Source organism: Globicephala melas, chromosome 16 (genome assembly GCF_963455315.2).
Source record: "Globicephala melas chromosome 16, mGloMel1.2, whole genome shotgun sequence".
Lineage (NCBI taxonomy): Eukaryota > Metazoa > Chordata > Mammalia > Artiodactyla > Delphinidae > Globicephala > Globicephala melas.
The window spans coordinates 48,706,598-48,725,525 of record NC_083329.1 but is presented as its reverse complement, the minus strand read 5'-3'; the positions used below and the strand labels follow the sequence as shown (position 1 = coordinate 48,725,525).

Genomic DNA, 18,928 nt, shown 5'->3' with positions numbered 1-18,928 from the left:
ACCCAATTCTCTCGCTCATAGCTCTTCCTGAGTGTGAATTTTCTCTCCAGTTAAGCTTGGCCACTCTTTGGGGGCGGGGCCTGTACCTTTCTCCCCCAAAGCACCCACTGTGAGGGGTCTGGGGGCAGGTCCCACTCTGTCTTGATGGTGGCCGACCACCGACAGTGCAGAAGGAGCTCAAAGGCTGCTCAAAGCACTGCTCCTCTGAGCCACTGACACTTCCACCCTTGACCCCAATAGCCCAGGTTGGTTCTACAATCTCAGTCAAGTACCATCCAAAGACACGAGGAAGGTATTATTATCCCAGTTAGCAGACCCGTAAACAGGCTCAAAAAGATGGCGCCAACTGTGAGCTGGGGTCTCACCGTGTGCCTATCTGTTCCAACGGCAATGTCTCTTCCTCTGTGCTGTCAGCAGCCCTAGCTCCTGAAGACGCACCATCGTGTCCCCAGCTGAGCATCTAAAAGCCTCAGATTTCCTCCGGGAAGAAGGGACTAGGTGGGTACGGGAGGAAGGAGGAAAAAAAGGGGACACACTCGGGTCTTCTGCCCTGGCTCTTGTTACTGAAATTAAAGTGCTTCTAGTCCTGAATCTCCCTATGGAGAGATTCAGGGTAGGAACCCAATGCCTTCCCTCACTGCCTGCCGGTGTACCGGGGCTTGGTATATGGAGTTGGGGGATGCACGCAGGTTTCCCCTAGTAAATGTTTCCTTCGATGTTCTACTTGCATCTGCTGCTTTCTTCTCACACCTTCACACTCGTCTCCCCCAGCATCTCCTTTCTCCCCAATCTCCAGGGCTCCAACTGTGAACCACAACCCTCGTTCTTTGCTTTCTCCCTGACATCACTCGTGGGTGCGGATACTGAAGACTCACGGGTAACACACCAGGGGAAGGGATACGCCACTCCACTCCCACATAGCAAACAGCTGAGAAATGAGTATTAGACCCACCTATTCATGGCCCATCAACCACGCCCACGTCTCTCCTTCAGTCAATCGACCCAGCAGCAGGTCTCCATCAGAACCCCTCATGTCAACCACCAGCACATTTCAAACTTTGGAATGTTGACCTTGCCCAGAGTCACAAAAGATTTTATTCCTCTCAATGCCTCAGGGCCTCATATCCTTAAATTTTCTAAGACTCATTCATCTCCCCATTGACACAATAGTGCTAGCCATGTGCTAGGCACTGTGAAGGAGGAAACAGGGAGATCTGCACCCCAGAATGTTCCCTATGCTTAATTCTTAGAGTAACCTTGTGAGTCAAGTATCATTAACTCCTTTGTACAGATAGGGAAACAAAGCTCAGAAAGGTGCACGGTGAGGAACGGGACAGAAGCTGGACCATGTCTGTTTGGAACTCTGCTCTTTCCCCGTCCCACTGACCACACTATAGAAGGGTCAAGTAAAATGCCCTCAGGCTTGCTGGTGACCACAGTGTCCCCTGAAAGATGCTCTTCCGGTTACCAAGGAGAGGCACAGGCAGCCTGTCCATCCCCTCACACTCTCTGCAGGTGTGTTGGCAAAGACAGGACCGTGATAGGGCAAGAGGGATCCCTCGTTCCCCAGATGAACCGTCAGAGGTATCCAGTCCACCTTCTGGAACCCGACCCCACCTGCTCTTCAATGGCAATTATCATCGAGCCCACCATTTGTCAAATTATAGGAGGAAAATGGGCTTCCCCTTGATCTGTCAAAGGCAGCAAGTTTCCTCCTTCTCCCAGTGGCATGTAGTCGAAAAGATCTGGGCTGTGAGTCAAGGAGTTCTGAATTCCCATCCCAGCCCTGTCACTCTATCTGTGGGAGCACAAGCAAATCTCTAAATCCCCCAGGCTCCAGAGCTCTGTGACAGCCCTTCCTTTCCAGCATTGCTGAGGAGATGCGGTGAGTTCATGGGTCTGAATAAGCGAGTTTGATAAAGGCCTGTTTTCCATCTCTCCTGCTGTTCCACATCCCCCACCTTGCCACTCTCACCCCAAAGTTGACAAAGGTCAAAACAAAGTTCAAGAGGACCTTCAAGATGGCGGAGGAGGAAGACGTGGAGATCACCTCCCTCCCCACAGATACATCAGAAATACACCTACATGTGGAACAACTCCTACACAACACCCACTGAATGCTGGCAGAAGACCTCAGACTTCCCAAAAGGCAAGAAACTCCACACGTACCTGGGTAGGGCAAAAGAAAAAAAGGAAAAAACAGAAACAAAAGAATAGTGATGGGACCTGCACCTCAGGGAGGGAGCTGTGAAGGAGGAAAGGTCTCCACACGCTAGGAAGCCCCTTCACTGGCGGAGACCGGGGGTAGGTGCAGGGTTAGCCTCAGAGTCATGGAGGAGAGCGCAGCAACAGGGGTGCGGAGGGCAAAGTGGAGAAATTCCCATACAGAGGACTGGTGCCGACCAGCACTCACCAGCCCGAGAGGCTTGTCTGCTCACCTGCCGGGGTGGGTAGGGGATGGGAACTGAGGCTCGGGCTTCGGAGGTCAGATCCCAGGGAGAGGACTGGGGCTGGCGGCGTGAACACAGCCTGAAGGGGGCTAGTGCACCACAGCTAGCCGGGAGGGAGTCCGGGGAAAAGTCTGTAACTGCCTAAGAGGCAAGTGCCCATTGTTTCGGGGTGCACAAGGAGAAGGGATTAAGAGCACCATCTAAACGAGCTCCAGAGACGGGCGCGAGCCGCATCTATCAGCGCGGACCCCCGAGACAGGCATGGGATGCTAAGGCTGCTGCTGCCAACCACCAAGAAGCCTGTGTGCAAGCACAGGTCACTATCCACACCCCACTTCCAGGGAGCCTGTCCAGCCCGCCACTGCCAGGGTCCCGGGATCCAGGGACAGCTTCCCCGAGAGAATGCACGGCGCGCCTCAGGCTGGTGCAACGTCACGCCGACCTCTGCCGCCGCAGGCCCGACCCGCACTCCGCACCCCTCCCTGCCCCCGGCCTTAGTGAGTCAGAGCCCGCAAATCAGCTGCTCCTTTAACCCCCTCCTCTCTGGGCAAGGAAAAGACGCCCTCCGGTGACCTACACGCAGAGGCGGGGCCAAATACAAAGCAGAATCCCGGGAGCTGTGCGAACAAAGAAGAGAAAGGGAAATCTCTCCCAGCAGCCTCAGAAGCAGCGGATTAAATCCACACAATCACCTTGATGCACCCTGCATCTGTGGAATACATGAATAGACAACGAATCATCCCAAATTGAGGAGGTGGACTTTGGGAGTAACTGTACACTTGGGGTTTGCTTTCTGTGTCTAATTTGTTTCTGGCTTTATGTTTATCTTAGTTTAGTATTTAGAGCTTATTATCATTGGTAGATTTGTTTATTGGTTTGGTTGCTCTCTTCTTTCTTTTTTTTTATTACTTTTTAAAATTTTAATAATTTTTTTTATTTTAATAACTTTTTTGTTCTTTCTTTTTCTTTTCTCCCTTTTATTCTGAGCCGTGTGGCTGACAGGATCTTGGTGCTCCAGCCAGGTGTCAGGCCTGAGCCTCTGAGGCGGGAGAGCCGAGTTCAGGATGCTGGTCCACCAGAGACCTCCTGCGCCCACATAATATCAATTGGCAAGAGCTCTCCTAGTGATCTCCATCTCAACGCTAAGACCCAGCTCCACTCAATGACCAGTAAGCTCCAGTGTTCGATACCCCATGCCAAACGACTGGCAAGACAGGAACACAACCCCACCCATTAGCAGAGAGGCTGCCTGAAATCATAATAAATTCACAGACACCCCAAAACACACCACTGGACGTGGTCCTGCCCACCAGAAAGACAAGATCCAGCCTCATCCATCAGAACAGAGGCAACAGTCCCCTCCACCAGGAAGCCTACACAACCCACTGAACCAACTTTAGCCACTGGGGACAGACACCAAAAACAACGGGAACTACGAACCTGCAGCCTGCGAAAAGAAGACCCCAAACACAGTAAATCAGGCAAAATGAGAAGACAGAGAAATACACAGCAGAGGAAGGAACAAGGTAAAAAACCCACCAGACCAAACAAATGAAAAAGAAATAGGCAGGCTACCTAAAAAATAATTCAGAGTAATGATAGGAAAGATGATCCAAAATCTTGGAAAGAGAATGGAGAAAATACAAGAAAGGTTTTACCAAGGACCTAGAAGAACTAAAGAGCAAACAATGATGAACAACACAATAAATGAAATTAAAAACTCTCTAGAAGGAATCAGTAGCAGAATAACTGAGGCAGAAGAACGGATAAGTGACCTGGAAGATAAAATAGTAGAAATAACTACCACAGAGCAGAATAAGGAAAAAAGAATGAAAAGAATTGAGGACAGTCTCAGAGACCTCTGAGACAACAGTAAACACAACATTCGAATTATAGGGGTCCCAGAAGAAGAGAAAAAGAAAGGGCCTGAGAAAATATTTGAAGACATTATAGTTGTAAACTTCCCTAATATGGGAAAGGAAATAGTCAATCAAGTTCAGGAAGCACAGAGAGTCCCATACAGGATAAATCCAAGGAGAAATACGCCAACACACATATTAATCAAACTGTCAAAAATTAAATACAAAGAAAAAATATTAAAAGAAGCAGGGAAAAGCAACAAATAACATACAAGGGAATCCCCATAAGGTTAACAGCTGATCTTTCAGCAGAAACCCTGCAAGCCAGAAGAGAGTGGCAGGACATATTTAAAGCGATGAAAGGGAAAACCTACAACCACGATTACTCTACCCAGCAAGGATCTTTAACACCCCACTTTTACCAATGGACAAATCATCCAAAATGAAAATAAATAAGGAAACACAAGCTTTAAATGATACATTAAACAAGAGGGACTTAATTGATATTTATAGGACGTTCCATCCAAAAACAACAGAATACACATTTTTCTCAAGTGTTCATGGAACATTCTCCAGGATAGATCATATCGTGGGTCACAAATCAAGCCTTCGTAAATTTAAGAAAATTGAAATCGTATCAGGTATCTTTTCCAACCGCAATGCTATGAGACTACATATCAATTACAGGAAAAAAAACTGTAAAAAATACAAACACAGGGAGGCTAAACAATATGCTACTAAATAACCAAGAGATCACTGAAGAAATCAAAGAGGAAATCAAGAAATATCTAGAACCTAATGACAATGAAAACACAATGACCCAAAACCTATGTGATGCAGCAAAAGCAGTTCTAAGAGGGAACTTTACAGCAATACAATTCTACCTCAAGAAACAATAAAAATCTCAAATAAACAACCTAACCTTATACCTAAAGCAATTAGAGAAAGAAGAACCAAAAAAACGCAAAATTAGCAGAAGGAAAGAAATCACAAAGATCAGATCAGAAATAAATGAAAAAGAAATGAAGGGAACAATAGCAAAGATCAATAAAACTAAAACCTGGTTCTTTGAGAAGATAAACAAAATTGATAAACCACTATCCAGACTCATCAAAAAAAAAGGGAGAAGACTCAAGTGAACAGAATTAGAAACGAAAAAGGAAAAGTAACAACTGACACTGCAGAAATATGAAGGATCATGAGAGATTACTACAAGCAACTATATGCCAGTAAAACGGACAACCTGGAAGAAATGGACAATTTCCTAGAAAAGCACAACCTTCCGAGACTGAGCCAGGAAGAACTAGAAAATATAAACAGACCAATCACAAGCACTGATATTGAAACTGTGATTAAAAATCTTCCAACAAACCAAAGCCCCAGACCAGATGGCTTCACAGGCAAATTCCATCAAACATTTAGAGAAGAGCTAACACCTATCCTTCTCAAACTCTCCCAAACTATAGCAGAGGGAGGAACACTCCCAAACTCATTCTATGAGGCCACCATCACCCTGATACCAAAGCCAGACAAAGATGTCACAAAAAAAGAAAACTACAGGCCAGTATCACTGATGAACATAGATGCAAAAATCCTCAACAAAATACTAGCAAACAGAATCCAACAGCACATTAAAAGGATCATACACCATGATTAAGCGGAGTTTCTCCCAGGAATGCAAGGGTTCTTCAATAAACGCAAATCAATCAATGTGATAAACCATATTAACAAATTGAAGGAGAAAAACCATATGATCATCTCAATAGATGCAGAAAAAGCTTTCCACAAAATTCAACACCACTTATGATAAAAAAACCCCTCCAGAGAGTAGGCATAGAGGGAACTTTCCTCAACATAATAAAGGCCATATATGACAAACCCTCAGCCAACATCGTTCTCAATGGTGAAAAACTGAAAAGATTTCCACTAAGATCAGGAACAAGACAAGTTTGCCCACTCTTTCCACTATTACTCAACATAGTTTTGGAAGTTTTAGCCCCAGCAATCAGAGAAGAAGAAAAAATGAAAGGAATCCAAATCAGAAAAGAAGTAAAACTGCCACTGTTTGCAGATGACATGATACTATACATAGAGAATCCTAAAGATGCTACCAGAAAACTGCTAGAGCTAATCAATGAATTTGGTAAAGTAGCAGGATACAAAATTAATGCACAGAAATCTCTTGCATTCCTGTACACTAATGATGAAAAACCTGAAAGAGAAATTAAGGAAGCACTCCCATTTACCATTGCAACAAAAAGAATAAAATACCTAGGAATAAACCTCCCTAACGAGACAAAAGACCTGTATGCAGAAAACTATAAGACACTGATGAAAGAAATTAAAGATGATACAAACAGATGGAGAGACATACCATGTTCTTGGATTGGAAGAATCAACATTATGAAAATGTCTATACTACCCAAAGCAATCTACAGATTCAATGCAATCTCCATCAAACTACCAATGGCATTTTTCACAGAACTATAACAAAACATTTCACAATTTGTATGGAGACACAAAAGACCCCTAATAGCCAAAGCAATCTTGAGAAAGAAAAATGGAGCTGGAGGAATCAGGCTCCCTGACTTCAGACAATACTACAAAGCTACAGTAATCAAGACAGTATGGGACTGGCACAAAAACAGAAATATAGATCAATGGAACAGGATAGAAAGCCCAGAGATAAACCCACACACATATGATCACCTTATCTTTGATAAACGAGGCAAGAATATACAATGGAGAAAAGACAGCCTCTACAATAAGTGGTGCTGGGAAGACTGGACAGCTACATGTAAAAGAATGAAAGTAGAACACCCCCTAACACCATACTCAAAATAAACTCAAAATGGATTAAAGACCTAAATGGAAGGCCAGACACTAACAAACTCTTAGAGGAAAACATAGGCAGAACACTCTATGACATAAATCACAGCAAGATCCTTTTTGACCCACCTCCTCGAGAAAGGGAAATAAAAACAAAAATAAGTAAATTGGACCTAATGACATTTAAAAGTTTTTGCATATCAAAGGAAACCATAAACAAGATGAAAATACAACCCTCAGAATGGGAGAAAATATTTGCAAACAAAGCAACTGACAGAATAAATAAGCAGCTCATGCAGCTCAATATCAAACAAACAAACAACCCAATCCAAAAATGGGCAGAGGACCTAAACAGACATTTCTCCAAAGAAGATATACAGATTGCCAACAAACTCATGAAAGAATGCTCAACATCACTAATCATTAGAGGAATGCAAATCAAAACTACAATGAGGGGACTTCCCTGGTGGCAAAGTGGTTAAGAATCCGCCTGCCAATGCAGGGGTCATGGGTTCAAACCCTGGTCCAGGAAGATCCCACATGCCATGGGGCAACTAAGCCCATGCACCACAACTACTGAGTCTGCGCTCTAGAGCCCACAAGCCACAACTATTGAGCCCGCGAGCCACAACTATTGAGCCCATGTGCCACAACTACTGAAGCCCGTGCACATAGAGCCCGTGCCCCGCAATAAGAGAAGCCACCGCAAGGAGAAGCCCATGCACCACAGCAAAGAGTAGCCCCCACTCACCACAACTAGAGAAAGCCCACACGCAGCAACGAAGACCCAACGCAGCCAAAAATAAATAAATAAATTTATTAAAAAAAACAAAAACAAAAACTACAATGAGGTATCACCTCACACTGGTCAGAATGGCCATCATAAAAAGTCTACAAACAATAAATGCTGGAGAGGGTGTGGAGAAAAGGGAACCCTCCTGCACTGTTGGTGGGAATGTAAATTGATACAGCCACTACGGAGAACAGTATGGAGGTTCCTTAAAAAACTACAAATAGAACTACCAAACGACCCAGCAATCCCACTACTGGGCATATACCCTGAGAAAACCATAATTCAAAAAAAGACATGTACCACAATGTTCATTGAAGCACTATTTACAATAGCCAGGACATGGAAGCAACCTAAGTGTCCATTGACAGATGAATGGGTAAAGAAGATGTGGCACATATATACAATGGAATATTACTCAGCCATAAAAAGAAATGAAATTGAGTTATTTGTAGTGAGGTAGATGGACCTAGACTCTGTCATATAGAGTGAAGTAAGTCAGAAAGAGAAAAACAAATACTGTATGCTAACACGTATATATGGAATCTAAAAAAAAAAGGTCATGAAGAACCTAGGGGTAAGACAGGAATAAAGACACAGACCTACTAGAGCATGGACTTGAGGACATGGGGAGGGGGAAGGGTAAGCTGGGACGAAGTGAGAGAGTGGCATGGACATATATACTACCAAACATAAAACAGATAGCTAGTGGGAAACAGCCGCACAGCACAGGGAGATCAGCTGGGTGCTTTGTGACCACCTCGAGGGGTGGGATAGGGAGGGTTGGAGGGAGCTACAAGAGGGAGAGGATATGGGGATATATGTATACATATAGCTAATTCACTTTGTTATACAGCAGAAATTAACACACCACTGTAAAGCAATTATACTCCAATAAAGGTGTCAAAAAAAACAAAGTTCAAGAAAGGAGGCATATGGCCCCTGTCACCCATAGACCTTCCTCCCAGGAAGCCCATCTGGGAATGGTAAACAGATTACAAAGTGGCCCCATCCACTTTGGCCCCATCCAAACTCACCATCCTTTACTGTTTCCACTCCCTTTGCCATGTAGCCTTGCAGTTCCCCCTAGAGGAATTTCCCCAGCGTCTCCTTCGCCTGGCCCTTAAATCCAGGCTCATGGCTTGCTTTGGCTAAGAGATCATGGCAGAAGCCATGATGCACCAGGTCTGAACCTAGGCCTTGAGCAGCCCTGAGCACTTACATTTGCTCTCTTGAAACTCTGCTGGTGCCCAGTGAATAGGTGTGGGCTAGCAACTGGTGATGAGAGACCCGAGGCCTGGTCACCAGTCCTCAACTCACAGCCAGCCCACCACCATCCTAACCGGCCAGCCCCAGCTGAACGGCCAGTTGACCACAGACGAATGAGCAAGCCCAGACAAGATCAGTCGCATCTGACCCAGGTCTGCTGACCAGGAGACTCATTAGTATGAGTATTATTGTTTCACGACACTGAGTTTGGGGATGGTTTGTGGCGCTGCACCAGCTAACTGAGGCAGAGGCCTTCTATTCTCCAAGCCGACTGGCAGCTTGGACGCAAAAGGCAGACTACCAAGGCCAAGTTCCTGCTGGTACCAAGCAAGGGCCCCATTTGATAGCATGCAGAGAATGGTACCAGATACGGGCTGCACGGCACAGACAGCGTCTGTGAGACGAATCCGTGCCAAACGGGATCATGTCGCCTCAACTCTGCCTCCCTTTAACACCCCAGCCTTCCCGTGGCTTCCCGCAGTGCCGAGGAAATTCTGCTCCTTTCCCACTGGGCTCCCCACCCAGCCCTTCAATCAACAAAGGGCTGACTCACCACTTCAGGGGAAGCCTCCCCAAGCTGAACACCCTTAGGGATCCAGAAGCAGAAAGGGTAATTGAGTCATTGCACTGCTGCAGGCCGTTTCCCTTTGTAAATGCCTATTTCCCATGGCTGCCGCCTCCCCAGCCCCAGGGGCTACCTGCTAATAAGCCACAGAGACCCCTGCAGGGAGCAACTGACACTCTGCTGGCTATTTAAGGGTCCACAGAGGAAGAAAAGAACACCAGGTATCTCCAGGCCCAGGCATCAGGTTCAAGATCCCTCTCTTCACCCCCAGAAAGGAGCAGACAGGCCTCCCAGACAGCTGAGTAAGGCTTCCCTGAGCACCAGGAATGGTGTGGCAGATTCCAAATGCAACCTGAAATAGAAACAGCACTCAAACAGCGAACGGACTCCAGAAGGTCCAGCCACATTCAAGCATTTCCCTCGAGGAAAGGCTGGATGCTCCTTTGAAATTTAAAAACCAAACATTTCATTCTTTCAAAACAATCTCTTATTCAGGTGCCCCTGCTTGGCCTGAACCTTAAGAATGTGTTTACTCTGTGCCCACTGCGTAACTGAGCGTGCAGAGAATATCTGCCTGGGGCAGGAGTCAGGGCTCCTGGGAGTCTGCCTTGCATCCATCCCTTTGAAAACCATCATCCACAGACTCCAAAAAGGCCATTAACAAAGATGAATACGTCCCAGTCCCAGCTCCTGGCCTCACATGCTCCTAGGTTCCATGGGGAGAGAGACAAACACGCTCACAGCACAGTGGGGGCTGGCTGTGGGCCCTGCGGCGAGGGTGACCATGGAGGTATGCCCAGGGTGCTGCAGTGCCCTGCAAGCCCTCAGTGGCTTTCCCAGGGTGTGTTGCAGCAAACATAGAAATGAAGTTTTCCCTCTCCTGAGAACAAGGAAAACAAAGAGAACAGTGAACAGGCTAAAGAAGAAACATAATCTAGCCTGAAAGAGTTAATCACTCCTAGTTGTTGTTTTTTTTTTTAACTGTTACTAATCTGTAACTAGAGTTGTACTTCACAAAGCTAACCTATTACTCTTTAACACTATGTGAATTACATCCTGCACTCCCTTGTAGCAAATCACCCCTTGTAGCATTTGCATTTCAGAAAAAAAGGTCCAGACAAATGGACCCAATTACTGGGCCGCCTGATGCCAGCTGTGACTGTTTTGAAATAATGCAGGAAGACGAAGAATGCAAGACCTTCACTACTTTGATGTTTATCATATACCCCGGACTGTGAGCCCCACATATAAAATCTTCTCTGATTCCCGAAGGACTAGGGGGCACAGTTCTTGAAGCGCTAGCCTGCTGTGTGTTCCCTTCTGCCTGGCAGAAAAATAAAGCCATCTCTCTCTTCCTCCAAAATCTCTGTCTCCGTATTTCTGTTTGGCATCAGTGCACAGAGAAGCCGAGATTTCGGCAACAGGTGCACAGGGTTCAGAAGGATAAGAGGGGTATGGGAACAGAGAAGCGAGGAGACAGTGACCTGGACACAGGCTCTGGGGGGACAGCTGTCTGCTCCCTTCCCCGTCTCAGCCAGGCCCCAAATTCCAGCTGCCTTGAGCATCGCAGAGCTCCAAACCTGCCAGAACAAACTCTACTGAATCTCTCTTCCTCCTGAGCTCATTTCTAAGAATTGCTAAAGGGAAAAAAAAGAATTTCTCAGACTCGTTGTACTTTTGCTAAACTACTAAGGCTTTAAAATCCGTAAACAGTAGGATATAATTAAATGCAAATGCAGGGCCACATTTAAAACTTAATCTTCTATAATTAATTAGTAATTTTAAACATTCTGACAAATGATACTTAAATGGCACAGAATTATCCTAGCTCTGAGTGATAAAGTCATCTGCTGAAGATTTACCATGTTGGAGTGAGAAATATTTGCATGTATCATGTGGGACAACAGAACATTGCAATCACTTAATTACCTTTGCTATGAATGTATTTAAAAGCACAGTCTTTATATTCAAATTGTAGGAGCAAACTCACTCACTGCAGCAAACTCTGAGAAGCAACTGATTCGGAGCCAGGCGTTAACCCTGGCTGTGCTTCTAATAAAGATTAAATTGGCCTCCAGCCACACCCCTTGCCTGGGAAGCCAGTCCAGGTTGGGGTGGGGAGGGATGCTTGGAAGTGGCCCTGTCCACCTTTGTCCCTTCACATTCACCTACTCCCCCAGCCTGGGTGAACCGTGACCCCCACTCCCAGAGCAATGGGGAGCTATCCTCCGAACAGGCTCCCTTCCTGTTCTTTCTCTCATCCTTCTCGGTACAGAAGAGATCCCTGGTATCATTCTAACCACAGAGGCAAAAGCCATCAGCTGCAACTGTCACTCGGTGCTGCTATTTCTTTCCCAACATTGCAATGCCTTCTCCAGACTGCTCTGCCATCAGCAGTGCCTTTCAGGGGGTGTGTGTGTGTGTGTGTGTGTGTGTGTGTGTGCGTGCACACGTATGTGTGTGTATCAGTGCCTCTTAGGCTGTGCTAGTCTGAGGGTCTGCTTGTACCAGAGTATGTGGCTGGTTGGTGGTCTCACTGTATCAGCCTGTATCCGTGTGTGCGTCCGTGTGTGTGTGTGTGTGTGTGTGTGTGTGTGTGTGTCCAGTCTCCCACACCTGCCTGCATTGCGGCTTATTGCCAGCCCTCTCCCAACCCACTCACCTCCCTGCACACTGCTCTCCCCCGTGGTACCTCGTGCCACCCGCAGGAAGAGCTCACCCCATTCGCTAACCGAGGAAGCAACACCAGGCCAAAGGCAGGGTTCTGAAGCCAACTTAAGCCTTCCAAGGAGCAGAAGTTTCAAGACCAAAGCCCTTGCTGATGGGCTGGCCAAGGACCTGATGACCAACCAAAACAAGGCAACTGAGGAATATACAAGAAAACGTAGCTTTCTATTGGAAGAAACATAAAATATCCACTCATCCTTCCCTCAACAGCCGCTGCGGGCCAAGACTTGTGCTGCTCTTGGAAGATAAAACAGTGGACACCACGCAGTCCCTGCCCTTGAGGGGGTCACACTCCCGTGGGAGGGACAGGCTGCACAGGGCTGGACAGCGCTCGGACTGCAGGGCGGGGGCAGGGCACGGTGTCTGCCTCATGAACCGTCAGCAAGCAGTGGCAATTCTTCTCCATAAATGCTTAAAATAGCATAATTTTTCTACTTTTTCCAGTAAAACAAAACAGACTGGGAGAGAGAGGAGAGAAAGAAAGAAAGAGGATACAAAAGGAAAGAGAGAAGCCCAAGTACAGCTAGAGACAGAAGCACAGAAATAACGAATGAGAGCTGAAAGGACAAAGTCCTGGAGTCCCCCCTCTCTGCACACCTCCAGAGGAGGCTCTGGTGGGTGAGAGCCCTGAGGCGCCCCCTCTCGGCCACCACGGCGAGTGCCCAGCAGGACCACGGCCATGGTGTAGCCACAATGTTCGACACCATGGCAGGTCCCCAGGAGAAGGCACCACCACTGTGTTCCCAGCCAGTACTTGATATGGTTCCTGGTCCATAGTAGACACCCAATCTGTACTGGCTGCATGGATGACTGGGTGGGTGGATGGATAGATAGACTGAAGGACTGATGCATGAACACACAAATGGATGGATGGACAGACGGATGGACACACAGACACATGGACAGCTGATGAACGGATGGATAGACTCTCCTTCAGGAAGATGAGATGAAGCCCGGGGCCAAAATGGACTGTGGACTGGAGGGCTCCCCATCAAACCTGACCTGGAGAAGAAATAACAGTGAGATGTACACACCCCTCAACAGCTGGGGCTGTGGTTTTGGAGGCCACTATAGACTATTAACCTCGAAGACCCTGAAAAAAACAAACCAAGGACAAACCGGTCCCGAAGTTTGGATTCCCCACCCCTGGAATAGGGAACCCCTTCCTGCTGCCATCCCAGCCTCAGCCCCACCACTCCCCACCCTGCACACCCACTGCAGCAACCTCACCACACACAGCCCTGATGATCCTAGGGCTCTCCAGAGCCCTGTCTCCAGCCTCACCTTGACCATGAGGTTAATCAAAGTTCATCCCTATAGACCCAGACCGGTGTCACCTACTCCAGGGAGGGTCCCTGACCCCCTTGGCCACCCCATCTCTCCCGGACCAGAGGACATGGCTCCATCCTCGGTGCTCTCACAGGACCTGGTCCACACCTCTGCTTTATAGGTGAAGGGGTTTGTCTTCCCCACCAAGCTGGGAGCCCCAAGAGAGCAGAGACAGTAGCCTTAGTGCCCGGCACAGAACTTAGCACAGCACTCGGGCTCATTAAATGCTGGACAAATGAAAGAAGGAACTCCTGAACAGAGGGGAGGTGGTTCCATCAGCCAGCAAGACCCCTGGCCTCAGCCCCTCTCAGCAGCTGTCACCTTGATCACTTTAGGACTTCCACAGTCCTGGAGTGAGTGAGGACACTGACATTCCCACCTCCCCTGGCTGGTTTGGGCTGACAGGCTACATGAGTATAGCATCATAGATGGCTGTCCCCATCCACTAAATCCCCACTTGGCAGACAATGGTCCAGAGAAGAACCAAGGCCCAGCTCAGGATAGGATGCATCCAACTCAGTCCCAATTAGGGGTGACTGCAAGGTGCCTCACTCCGAGTCCCAGTGCCGAGCCCACGCAAGGCTTCCCTCCATGGCCTGTGCCCTCACAGCCCCCCAAGGGCAGCACCCTGGGGGGCTCCAAGTCTGGAACCAGGAGACGGGAGTTCTGTCACCCCTGAGCCCAGTCTCCCCAAGGGGAGCCTTTTAAAGGTAACGCATTGATGCGGTGATAATATTGACACTGATAAAAAGAGGTCTCGGAGGAGGCACTGTGGATTCAAGACTGAGTGATAAAAGCTGAGGGGAGCTTGAGGCTGTGCCCGTCGTATGAGCCCACAGGGCCCCCCAAGCAGATCCCAGTGCCTCAGCGTGCAGCACACCCCTCTTCTCACCCACCGTCTAGGCTAGACTCCCCAAGCCCACAACCCCTGGCAAGGGCAGCCCCTTGCAAAGTGGGATCACAGAGAGGCCAGCGGTGCATGGGCCCCCAGGCCGAGCCCCACACACACCCCCAGTGACTGAGTGGACCTCCCAGCACAGCATATGAACAGCCTGGCAGGTCCCAGACAGCCATGTCCATGTCATGTAGAATGTGTCATTAACGACAGCGAAAGCACCAGCCTTCCCAACAGACTCACATGCAGCAAAATGTAAACAATTCAAGCAGAACTATCTTCCTCCCTCACTCCCATCAGCCAGGCTGTTTGAGTGGGAAAGGGGAGGAGGTACAGCCAGGAGTACCACATAACCCAGTCCTCCTGGAACTTGTCCATACCAGGCCTGATCGGACACAATATCTGCATGTCATCAGTAGCGGTGGGGCTCTGAGGCCATTCACTTCCCCACACCAATGTTTTGTGTTTCATAAAATTCAGGACATGTCCTGGCAGTGGGTCACCCTTGTGAACATCCTCTGTCCTTGTCACAACAAAGAAGAGGTTGGGTTACTCTTCTCAAAAAGCCCAAGCAATGCCTGCGTGCAGTGAACAAAGGTTTTGTTCTGGGATTGGCATCTCCAAGTCTCTCCTGGAGGACCTGCTGGGCTGGCCAGCCATACAGGACACATTCACCTCCAGAATCCAGGCTCCTACCCCTACCACGCTTAACAGATGCAGTAAAATTCTTTGAGCATAAACACCCTAAAAACCTTTGCCAGATGCTGGACAGAGGCAACTGAATTATACCTTCCGCCATGAAACCAGCATGGCCCTGTTTTACCCAGTACAGTAACTCCTATGCTTGTCTTTTCCATACAGGCAGACCTCAGAGATATCGTCAGTTTGGTTCCAGACCACCGCAATAAAGCGAATAGTGCAATAAAGCAACTCACGTGAATTTTTTGGTTTCCCAGTACATATAAAAGTTATGTTTACGCTATACTGTAGCCTATTAAGTGTGCAATAGATTATGTCTAAAAAAACAAAGTACATATCCTAATTAAAAAATACTTTATTGCTAAAAACTACTAAGCATCATCTGACAACAGAGGGTTGCCACAAACCTTCAACTGGCGAAAGACACCGTAATAAGGCGAGATGGGCCTGTAACATGGCACAGAGGGGCTCTGGAGTGGGTCATTCTGGACTTGAGTCCTGTTCAAACCCCGGGTGGCTGCTTGCATGACCTTAAGCAAGGCATTTAAGTTCTCCAGCTCCGGTTGCTTCATTTTCAAAGTGTTAGGATTAGAGAAGGCACACAGAGGGCCATGGCAGGCACCCAGGAAATGATGGTACCCTCCCTCCTCCTGATAGCAGGCACGTGGGGCCAGAAACCAAGACTCCGAGCAAGCTGGAGCTGGAAGCAATGAAGCCCAGGTGCTGTCCTCCTCTACAATCTCTGGCCACCCCTCCCAGGGTCTTGTCATTCTTGCCTGACATTAAGAGCAGCCACTCCAGGGGACTTCCCTGGCGGTCCAGTGGTTAGGACCCCGCGATTCCACCACCAGGGGCCCGGGTTTGATCCCTTGTCGGGGAACTAAGAGGTTGCACCGCGAGGTGCAGCCAAAAACAAGAGGAGCCGCTCCAGGGGCAACCCCAGCTCCGCAGCACCCAGCAAAGCAAAGGCTTTGCGAACACGGTCTGGGAGATCAAGAAGGCAACCGGCCAAGGCCAAGCCGAGTGTATCCAACACTGCAGGAATTTGCATAATTAACCACTTGGAAAGAATACCTCTAGGCCAGTCTTGGTTATGTGTTAGATCCTTGCAGGGCCTAGAAACAGGGCAAGAGCTGAATTCATCTGGAAGGGAAATGACGAATGTGAACAGTGAACAAGCACGGATGCTTCTCGAGAAGCTACGTGTCCGTCACCGCCTCCATCCCTCCTTTCAGATGCAGACACTGAGGTTACAGAGGTGAGGCAAATGACCCAAGGTCGCACACAGAGTAAGTGGGGGAGCTGGACTCGACCCCAAAGTTGCTTACATCCAAAACCAACATTCAGCAGAGCAGTAGCCGGGAGGAAAGGAAGCAAGGAGAGGAGGCGAGGGATTGGCGAGGAGAGGGGAGGGCAGGGGCCCAGCGACACTTAGCAGACACCAGCCCCAGAGCAGACTCCACCGGCCTTTTAGCAAGGAGAAAAGCTTTCCTAGGAGCAGACACTGGCACGGACACTGCTGGGAACATTCTGAGAAAGCCTTGGACACATTAGCGCTAATCCTAGCCTGCCCATTACCGGCCTGGATGACTTCATACAGAGAAATGTGTTCCGGTGAAAATGCCGAGCATCGCCGGGACCTCACAGCCTGGCTGACCACCGGCGTGATCCGGGGGCCTGATTAGCCCAGAGCGGCAGGGCTGCTGGCCAACTGCACCAAATTAAGCGTTCCCAAATGTTAAGTTCTCCAGCAGCGGGCTTCATCTGGCTGCTGATGCATGAGGTAGCATTTCGAGTAATAATTAATTAGAGAATAAAGCAAGCAAGGGACATCAAATGGAATTAGTATAATTCTGCCTTTCACTTCCTTTTACATTCAATCAGAGAGGGCCAACAAAGTGCCTGGGGCTGGAAAGAAAACCGCCAGGAGCATTCAGCCGCCCCCTGACTCCTTCCATCCACCGCTGCTGCCAGGAACACCACACCCACAGCCTGTCCCCCAAAACCCACCCAGGCCGGAGAGGGACCTGCCAACTCCAGGTTGCCACCTCTTTGCCATTAGACCACCAGGGCACACCCATCATCCGCTCATAGAGTACTTCTAGTTTTCTGTTCCCAAATTCATCGATTCTTTGTTAAACTGGTGGGTCTGACCCCTAATGAAGTTGTTTAGAAAAAAATCATTGATGATCCCAGGCACCAAAAACATAAGCACGTACACCAAGTATCATTTGGTGACATGCAAACAACACCTGCTCCGGGTACTGACACAGCCCAAAGCAGAGCTGCCCACCTCTGCCAAGAGCTGGAAATTTATTTCATCCCTAGAGGCTTACACCTGTCAACAAAGAGAGGAAAATTAAATGGAAAAAAACAACGAACAACGGCCTCAATCTTGCTGCAAAAATCCCTGGCAGTGACTAATAACCAGGTTTCCCACTAGCCGCCCCCAGCCTCTCAGCATCTGGGCAGGCGTTGGGTCACCCATCAGGGACCAATCAGGAGTCAAGCTGTGCTGGGGTCTCCTCCTTCACGGTATGTGCTGTGGGCCCAGCATCCAAGGATCCCCACGTCCGTTTCAGCCATGCCCGAGCAGACAGTGCCTGCAGCCCACCTGAGCCAGCCCCAGGGAGCCCTGGGCAGCGCTCCTGGGCCCCAGGCCCCACCACCTACCTCGTTGATGAAGGAGTGTGCCCCCAGCGGGCTCAGCAGAAGGATGGCGCGGCGCAGTGTGTCCCGGTAGCGGTTCAGCTCCTCTGTCTTCATTGTGGTGAAGAGGCTGGTGAACACGTGGCTAACGTTCTTGTCCACCTTTTGTAAAGAGACATCAAGGCCCAGCCGCGAGGCCTGGTCCAGAAAGCTTTGGAGCCCACGGATATCTGAGCAGTGGAGAAGACGAGGGGGAGAGAAACATCTTTAAGCGGGAAGGGACCTTGGAGGGCATCTAACTCCAATGCTACCCCCTCCCATATGGGCCTTGAGCAAGGACTCAAGTCTGCCTCCATGGTCCAAAGAACAAAGGCTGGAAGACATGTATTTAGTCCCAATGTCCCTCAGCAGCATCCAGCCCCTGGGTAAGTTTCTCCCGCCATAGGGAGCACGTCCTGCCATCCAACAGGTCCTGTGGCCACAAGTGTCCTGCATGATAAGCTCCTTTTCTCTCCCTACTTTCATCCAATGGGAGTGAAGGTTCTGGGAGTTCTGTCCTGGTTGCTACATGTGGTGGTGGTCCCTAACCCTGGACCCCTGTTCCCTCCACCTGGCTCTGCTCCTCAGGGCTATGACTCCTTGACCCTTAGTGGTGAGCTAAGGCCACTGACTGCCCTGGTCAGAGCAGGCCCAGCCTCAGTTCCTGTAACTGAACAGCCTGCACCCTCACAGCCTCCCTGAGGCTTGGGACTCTGTCTTGTTCCAGGCACTTGATTTTCCTGGATGAGCTCTCCTCCTCCACCCTCTTTCCAGCTGGTGTGATCTCACCCCAAGTCCAACGAGAACTCTGCATCCTGACTGGTTCAG

General features: G+C 48.7%; 1 protein-coding gene across 5 annotated transcripts in view; it reads right to left on the bottom strand.

Moving 5' to 3' along the window:
• Window positions 1-18,928, bottom strand: part of GRID1 (glutamate ionotropic receptor delta type subunit 1) — a 671,373-nt gene that overhangs the window by 452,014 nt on the left and 200,431 nt on the right. For all 5 annotated transcript variants that reach the window (XM_060286217.1, XM_060286219.1, XM_030862796.2 and 2 more), the window contains exon 4: window positions 18,086-18,291. In XM_060286217.1, the coding sequence (XP_060142200.1) occupies window positions 18,086-18,291 (206 nt within the window). The remainder of the gene's footprint in view (window positions 1-18,085; window positions 18,292-18,928) is intronic.